The 8,541-nt window shown below is 51.6% G+C and overlaps 1 protein-coding gene across 1 annotated transcript; it reads right to left on the reverse strand.

Moving 5' to 3' along the window:
* Positions 1-1,333: 1,333 nt before the first annotated feature.
* LOC124677895 (probable L-type lectin-domain containing receptor kinase S.5) lies at positions 1,334-8,248 on the reverse strand. The gene is made up of 3 exons (XM_047213842.1): positions 6,892-8,248; positions 3,710-4,531; positions 1,334-1,498 (listed from the first exon to the last, which is right to left on the reverse strand). The coding sequence occupies exons 1-3, from the start codon at positions 8,234-8,236 to the stop codon at positions 1,452-1,454; spliced, it is 2,214 nt and encodes a 737-aa protein (XP_047069798.1). The 5' UTR covers positions 8,237-8,248; the 3' UTR covers positions 1,334-1,451.
* Between the last annotated feature and the right edge of the window lie 293 nt (positions 8,249-8,541).

The raw sequence follows: 8,541 nt of genomic DNA on the forward strand, positions 1-8,541 counted from the left end.
GACGGGGCCAATTCTGCAAGGTAGTCGGATGTCACGCGTGCACTCGACGGTGTAGGAGCTAGGGTCTACGCCCACCGCTGGGGAGATGCGTTGCGGCAGCCAATGTTGTCAGAATCATGATTTTGAATCGGATCGAAACCTTTATGGTAGATCTCAAACAGTAGGATTTTAATTTTCTAAAATGTAATTAGATTCTACGTAGCAGAATCATTGAATCGTTTAACTCCATTTGTATCGTAAAGTCGTGGAATCGTATAATAAAATCATGATTCTGACAACTATAGCGACAACACTCTAGGAGCCTCGTCTGGAGGCCTAGGATGGCGCTGCTGGACCGCGATGGGGCTCAGGAGCAGCTTAGATCTCAAGGGCAACTGAGAGCACCCATGGAAGCATGGGATTTGAGGTGGACACTTGCTAAAAGGGGGCGGTCGGGGATGGAGGGAAGTTGTTATTATCACACGGACGGGGCAAAGCAATGGCGTCGACACACTAGAGTCAGATGAGGATTAACGATGGGAGCGGAGGGAGAGGGGTGAATTTACTTATATATGAAGCAGTGACATTTGTAAGGGATATTTTAAGTTCTTAATATGAGCTGACAGGTAGGGCCCACAATGTCCACCTCAGCCTTTGCCTATGTGAGTTGTCTAGTCAGCAGTCATAAATGAGGTGTACTAGTCAGAAGTTGTGTGCTTAACCTGGACCAATGAGTTTGTGTTCTGAAAACAGATGTTGATGGGATGAAATCTGTGTCATAGTGGTAACTATCATGTAGTAGTATAATGCATATGATACTTGTGTATGATACTATCTCTATAATGGTTAGTATCATGAAGTAGTATCATAGTCATACTATATTTATTGCTTTTTAGAATCTCAATGCAACTTCTCTCGTGACATGCACTATGATACAGTATCTAGTACCCTAATATACTCTCTCCTCCTTAATTAACTGCCACATCAGCATTTTTATGGGACCAATGTGCATGATACTAGCTACTAGCACTATGGCTAGACTTAGAGGTTATTCTTGTTTTTACATTTCCACACACTCCCATGATGAAAAACGGGCATAACAGCCCTCAAAGATGACAAATAAATATCGTTGGAAAAACAAAAATCAAATCTATTTAGACAGCTACTAATAATTACACATAAAAATGTTGAAAAGGTCAAAAGCATTAGAGGAAAAAAACTGTTACTGCACGAACCAAATGCACCGCACCATTCTTGCTTTTCCCGTCTTTTCCTTTTCCGTTTGAGCTTGATGCTATCGTGGAGACTCCGGTTTTAGACAGTTAGTTGAACACTGTCGAAAAGAGAAAGCACAGGAGAGAAATGGTTTCCAAAGGACAGTGCCTGATGTTTCTGATATCGATTCCATTCCACGGTGGAGACTCCGGTTTAGACAATTAGACTCCACGGCGGCAAGGACAATCCGGCGTGTTTCAAACCAACGAACCGGAGGTGTCTTGCTCCGGCGCCGGCGGCGCGTGGCTCTTTTTTTCGATAAAGGATGCTTTCATTACTTTTATAAGCAATTACATCCAGCCTCTGCATAACCAGGATGCACACAGCCGTTTATGTTGTCTCAGGTTCGAAAGTGATAAAAGCAAAAAACTAGGCGAGATACACATCAAGATGAAACATATAACGCCTAAGAGATAGGTGGGGCATCTATCCGTAGACTATGCTGCCACCCATGTTGGGAAAAAGTATCCCTCGCCGTAGCCTCCAACCGTGTACGGACCTCCGTAAACAGGTCTCGGTTCTCCAGTCGCTGAAGAGGTAACCACGAACGGAGAATACCTGTACATCTGTAGATGACCTGCAACAAAGAGCAATTTTTATCATTAAAAATCTTGTCATTTCTACATAGCCAAAGCGCCCAGATAACTGCTAGCGCCCCCACCCTAAGAAGCAACTTAAACCTTGAATCAACCCCATGGAGCCAATTACCAAAAACATTGGCAACACTGGTCGGAGGGTACGGGGTAGACGCTACTTGGATGATTGACCATATAGATCTCGCGAACCGGCACTGGAAGAACAAATGCTTGATTGTTTCGTCCCGTTGACGAGAAAACACATCGAGTACTTCCATGCCAATTACGCTTAACAAGATTATCTTTGGTGAGGATTACTCCTCGACGAAGATACCATCCAAAAATTTTAATTTTTAATGGTATCTTCATCTTCCAAATCTTTTTATTATTATCAACTGGTAGATCGGAAAGAAGGATCGCGTTGTAGAAAGATTTCACGGAGAAAGCACCGTTGGCATGAAGGTTCCATCTAGATTCGTCCGGTTCGTCCGATAATTGAATATCCCCGAGCCGTTGAATTAAGGTATTCCATGCCGCAAGTCTTTGTCCAAGTAAAACCCGTCTGAACGTCACATTCGGGGGTGAGGTAGCCATTACAGTAGCAATGGTATCACCTTGACGACGAACAATCCTATACGGAGCTGGATACTCGTTCACTTAGGGGTGCGTTGTCAAGCCAAGCATCTTCCCGAAACGTATTTGTGCTCCATTTCTGATTGAGAAAGTGCCATGGCGAAAAAATTCATTTTTAGTCGCCATTAGCCCGGCCCGAAGTGAGAATCCCCTGGTTTCCAAACCATTTGGGATAATGTCTTCGAACCGATATACTTTCGCCGAAGGATAGTCCGCCAAATCCCATCCTCGGTGAGGAGCTTAAACAGCCATTTTCCCAATAGGGCCGAATTCTTGACTTCCAAATCATGAACTCCAAGCCCACCTTGGTCTTTGGGACTACAAACTATACTCCACTTAACCGGTCGATATTTCTTTTCTCACTTGTCCCCTTGCCAAAAGAATCTGGATCGATAATAATCGAGTTTATGCGAATTCCTTTTGGTAAGATGAAAAATGATAACATATACGAGTACCATGTTTGTGAGTACCGAATTAATGAGTATCAATCTTCCACCTAGGGACAGCAACTTGCCTTTCCAGCTACTAAGGCGTTTTTGTAGTCTTTCTTCCACTAATTTCCATTCCGCGATTGTAAGTCTCCGATAATGAATCGGAATACCCAAATAACGAATCGGAAATTGGCCTTGCCCACAACCAAACAACTCTGCGTACGGAGTCGCATCATTTTGGGCATCACCGAAGCGAGAACAATTCACTCTTATGGAAATTGATTTTCAATCCTGACAATTGCTCAAAGGCCGCCAAGATTAATTTCAAGTTTTGAGCTTTTTCAAGATCATGATCCATAAATAGAATTGTATCATCGGCGTATTGAAGAATAGATAAGCCACCATCAACTAGATGTGGAATCACACCTTCAATCTGGCCATCAGCCTTAGCCCGCTCTATAAGTATAGCCAGAATATCCGCTACAATGTTAAACAACATCGGTGATAACGGATCCCCTTGGCGTAACCCCTTTCGTGTTTGGAAATAGTGACCGGTGTCATCATTGACCCGGATTGCGACACTACCACCATACACAAAATCATTTATCAGAGCGCGCCACTCTGGAGAAAAACCTTTCATCCTGAGTGTTTGCTGTAGAAACGACCACTTAACTTTATCATACGCCTTTTCAAAATCTAGTTTCAAAATAACCCCATTTAATTTCTTAGAATGCATCTCATGTACCGTCTCATGCAAGACCGCCACTCCATCAAGGATGTTTCTTCCTTGCATAAAGGCCGTCTGTGATGGCTGGCTCTGGCTCTGGCTCATGAAGTTGCCGCTCCCGGCGGACGATGATGTCATGACCGTGCTGACCTGGCTGGACGTCGTCCCTGCCGTCGTCGACATGGTGTCGAATCCCCCGTCGGTCGCCGGCCAGACAAACGAAGGCTTGAACGGCGGCACATGCGGTGTCGGCATGGCTCGCAGCAGGATCTGCGAGATAGCCTGCGCCTTGGGCCTCTCGGCGGGGGTCGGGTGGCTGCACGCCAGTCCCAGCATGAGCAGCCGCTCGGCGTCGTCCTCGTCGAACGCGCCGTCGAGGCTGGGGTCGACGGCCTCGAGCGCGCGGCCGTCGCGGTGGAGGCGCCACACCCAGTCGACGAGGAAGTTGAAGCCGTCGATGTCGCAACGCGGGCGGCGGCCGCAGACGGTCTCGAGGATGACGGCGCCGAAGGCGTAGACGTCGGACTCGCGGGTGGCCTTCTCGGTGTGGAAGCACTCGGGCGCGATGTAGCCGACGGTGCCGTGGACGCCGCCGGCGACCTCCTCCATGTAGGAGGTCTTGTCCGTCTCGATGGCGCGGGCGAGGCCGAAGTCGCCGAGGCGCGCGGTGAAGGCGGCGTCGAGCATGATGTTGGAGGCCTTGAGGTCGCGGTGCACCACGCGCTGGTCGTACTGGTCGTGCAGGTAGTGCAGCGCCGACGACACGCCCTGGACGATGCTGTACCGGAGCTCCCACCCGAGTGGCTGACGCTGCCGCGACCCCGACGCCGAGCTGAACAGGTGCTGGTCCAGGCTGCCGTTCGGCATGTACTCGTACACCAGCAGCAGCTCGCCGTCGTCGTGGCTCCACCCTGCACCGGACATTCAGTCATGTCAGTTAGTACTCTGTATCTCTGATTGCACACTCGGTAAAAGCCTGAGGTCGCGCTAGTCTGTGTTAGAGTGAGAATGTGCGAGTACATTTGTAATCTATTCAAAATCGTCATTTAATTCTACAATAACGAATGTCATGGCTTTGTCACTCACGTCTACATAGGATTTCGCCCCTTTAGAGCATCTCCACTCGTCCCCGAACAGGCCCCCGGTGAAGCGTTTTTTCCATCCGGACGGCGTAATTCGGTCCAGTCGCGCCCCCGGTTCCTCGTTTTCGTCCGGATTTGAGTCTAAATTTATCCGGCGATTCCACGCCATCCCCGGCCCCCCGGGAAGCGTTCGGGGACTCCGGACAAAACGAAAGCGCGCGTGACCCCAACTTGTCGGCGACAATGGCCTCCGATCTACGGCAATACCCTCATCTTCCCGATCTACGGCAATACCCTCGTCTTCCCAATCAACGGCAATACCCTCGTCGAACGATCTACGGCAATACCCTCGTGGAACGAAAGCTTTGAACTCTCTAAGTGGTGCAACATAGATAGATTATATATATTTCGAATATAATTCGAATAAACATAAAAATTACATATAAAAACTTTAAAACAAACTTAAACTACTTATTCTTCCTACTTGGCCCCGCCTCATCGTCGTCGCGGCGACGCTTCCGACTCGTCACCTCCTCGTCGGAGGAAGTTGACTCCTCCTCCTCGTCAGTGTCCTCAGCCTCTTCGTCGTCCTCCTCCTTTTCCTCGGCATCTTCCTCCTCCTTTTCCTCGGCCTCTTCCTCGGCCTGCTCCTTGGCCTCTTTGGCCTCCTCCTCGTCGTCGTCCTCGCTGGCCGGCGGAGGAGGGGAATCGTCGCTGCTGGACGATGCAGCTTTATCCCACCAATGTCGCCATCGAAACGGACATGGTCACTTCGACCGTGTATGTAGGTCATGGTTGACGGAGGATGGTGACGAGAGAACAGATGAATGGCGTCGGCCGTCGGAAACCGTATATGTAGGTCTCTCGACGAAAGAGAGCGGCGGTTGCTCTTCCGCGGAGTTCGTGCTCCATTACGGCGGTTCTCGCATCGAGGCCACTTCGACCGTTCCCGACGAGTCGTTTCGGCTCTCCAGACCACTTCGCGACGGTTCAATGCGTCGAGGGAACTCCGACGATTGCCCTTCCCGGTGACTGCGCCGTCGCTATGCACGCGGTGGGTGCACGTCCATGGGCTCGCGGCTGGAAAAATGGGCCTCCCAAGGCCAAAAACTACATCCATCCGGCGCTAAATAACGCCGGATTTCGGCCTGGGAGCCCCAACGGCTGGGGATGCTCTTAGAACCTCTTGGTAGCCAAACCCGTCCATTCTCCGCCCGCTCTGCCCCCTCTCGGTCCGCCTCCCACCCCTCTGAATCACCATCGTCGCCGTCGTCGCCTCCTCCCCCTTGTTGGACCTCTGCCCGCCCACCCAGAAACCACTGTTGTAGCCACCTCCCTCATGTTGAGCATTTGTGGGTGCGGAAAGAAAAAGCCCCATGATTCATGACTTGTTGGATTGCACTTTATTTGATTCTTGTATGGGTAATTTAATTTGTATTTTTGACTATTTGTGTGAAATAAATTGTTTGTTTAAAAATGTAAATACACACTAAATTATTGTTTAAGCTATGCAAAATTTATAATTTGGTTAAAAGGAATTTTCATTTTTTTTTTTTTGGAAACATTGGTATAGAAGGTGCTGGTGTGGGCCGGCCATCTCTAAACTAAAAAGCTCCTGCCAGCGCGTTCTATACAGTTATACCGACGCTGTTGCCGGCAACTATATAAAACGCGTTGGTGAAAATGTTCTTGAAGTGTTTGATTTCATAATGTGGCCTTACAATATTGTTCCTTCTGAAGGAAAGGGGAATAGTAGATCATGATAGTTGTTGTTGTATCATGGCTTGCAATGAGGTGTATCAACAGAAAACCATCCTATCACATGACCTTTACAAAACAATGCTTGATGATATTGTTAATTAATTAATTAAGTAATACTACGACAGACTGGGAAAGTTTGATTGGTCCAAGTTTGACGCGCATGAACGCATTGATGCTGTAAAGCTCATCTAAAGTGAAGGGTCAAAGCATTTTTATGCAGTTGCACATGCATCTCGCTCCTGGGAAACTGAGTAAATCGCGTTCAAATTGGCCATTGTTAATGGGGACACCCCATGTGCAAGAATCACATGTCGGAATAAACCATGAGCTTAATAAACAAATGATATACTACTGCTCAATCAGGAGATAGTTAACCGCACGGCGGCGGTGGCTGCCGGAGGCGGAGGAGGGGAGGACGGGTGGCTTACCGACGAGTCGGACGAGGTGCTTGTGGCGGAGCCTATTGATGATGCTGAGCTCAGAGAGGAAGTCGTTCTGCCCCTGCGTGCTCGCCCGCGAGAACTTCTTCACCGCCACCTCCACCGTCGTCCCGGCGGCGGCCGGGTTGTTGTGGTCCTCCACCACCACGCCGCGGTACACCACCCCGTACCCGCCCTGCCCCAGCTTCATCCTCTCGTCGAAGTTGCTGGTCGCCTTCCGCAGCTCCCGGTAGTCGAACTCCCTTGGCCCGCCGGCGAGGCTCCGGATCATCGTCCCGGTGATGACGCTGCCGCTGCCGCCTTCGTCGCGGTCCACCTTCCGCCGCTTCACCACGCACAGGAAGTACCCCAATGCGGCGGCCACGGCCAGCGCGAAGACCGCCACGGGCACCCCGACGGCGAGCCCCAGCACCAGGCCGCTCTTGGACTTGCCGGGTTCTTCCCACGGGATGTTCTCCACCGTCATGTTCCACGCCAGGACGCAGTTGAGCTGGTACTTGCGCCCCGTGGAGGCGGCGAACCCGAAGTAGGACCTCTCGGCCACCGTGGCCCCGAGATCCAGGTCCGAGGCGAGCACCGGCGACGCGGGCTTCGGCTTCGAGACGTCGGCCATGTACACCGCGATGCGGCGCGCGGCGCCGTCGTAGTCGATCCAGAGGTTGTACTTGGCGGTCCCGATCGGGGAGATCTCGATGCCCAGGGGCGTGAGCGAGGCGTTGGCGACGGAGACGACGCTGTTGACGTTGAGGCCGATGTGGTTGTCGTCCTGGTCGTACGGCTGCTTCTCGGTGTCCAGCTCCACGGCGACGACCTGGTTCCCGGCGTTGCCGTCGGTGGCCGCATTGGTGAGGCCGAGGAACCCGCCGTAGCTGCCGGGGGGCGGCGCGTCCGCGGACGGCGCGATGAGGAACGCGAACCCCTCCGCCGGCTCCGTGCCATTGAAGCGGTACACGTTGACGGTGAAGACGGCGCTGAAGGACGCGACCTTCTTGCCGCCGCCGGCGCCCTTCTCGGCGCGCCAGAGCCGGAAGGGGTCGGAGTAGAGGATGCGGCCGGACTTGTTGGCGAGGAAGTTGGCGGCGTTGTTGCCCGTGTCCGGCGTGATCTGGAGCGCGCCCTGGTTGATGCTGGCGTCGCCGACCACCGTCAGGTTGTTGCCGCGGAGGTCGGGGTGGAAGCCCGAGAAGCTGAACGTGGTCACGTTGCCGCTTCCTGCAGCTTGGCGAGCCGGCGAGCCATCGGCGGTGGCGTTGGTGGCGAGTGAAGTGGTCGAGGCGGAGGAGGCAGGGGTGCCCAAGAAGAAGAAGCAGAGTAGGATGAAATGTACGGCCATTAATGGCGCTTGGCGAGACGACCCTCAAACTGTTGGCGTCCGTGTACGGGCTGAGAATGGACTGGACGCCGTGCGCTGCCGGCTCCTTATCTCCACCGGCTTTCCTCTCCTGCGACTGCGAGATTCTGCCGCCCACGGGTTTAGATGAAAGAAATGCAAAAGCGACAGAGAGAAAGGAAAAAAGGGTTCTTGCAGTTGCAAAGCCACGTTCACACTAGTGTCGCATTGCCTGGAGAACAGAGCAGAGAAGCAGGTGGAAGGTGCTGGCTTTCTTCGTTTTCTGAGTCATTCTTTCAATTATAACC

Source organism: Lolium rigidum, chromosome 1 (assembly GCF_022539505.1).
Source record: "Lolium rigidum isolate FL_2022 chromosome 1, APGP_CSIRO_Lrig_0.1, whole genome shotgun sequence".
Lineage (NCBI taxonomy): Eukaryota > Viridiplantae > Streptophyta > Magnoliopsida > Poales > Poaceae > Lolium > Lolium rigidum.

What these genes read in the sequence shown, in the direction of transcription:
- LOC124677895 (XM_047213842.1), bottom strand. Translation starts at nt 8,236, where the DNA reads ATGGCCGTACATTTCATCCTACTCTGCTTCTTCTTCTTGGGCACCCCT. An exon ending in GCACCTCGTCCGACTCGTCG is followed by an intron (nt 4,532 to 6,891) that starts GTAAGCCACCCG and finishes TGTCCGGTGCAG; the next exon opens with GGTGGAGCCACGACGACGGC. An exon ending in CTTCATGAGCCAGAGCCAGA is followed by an intron (nt 1,499 to 3,709) that starts GCCAGCCATCAC and finishes AAAAAAAGAGCC; the next exon opens with ACGCGCCGCCGGCGCCGGAG.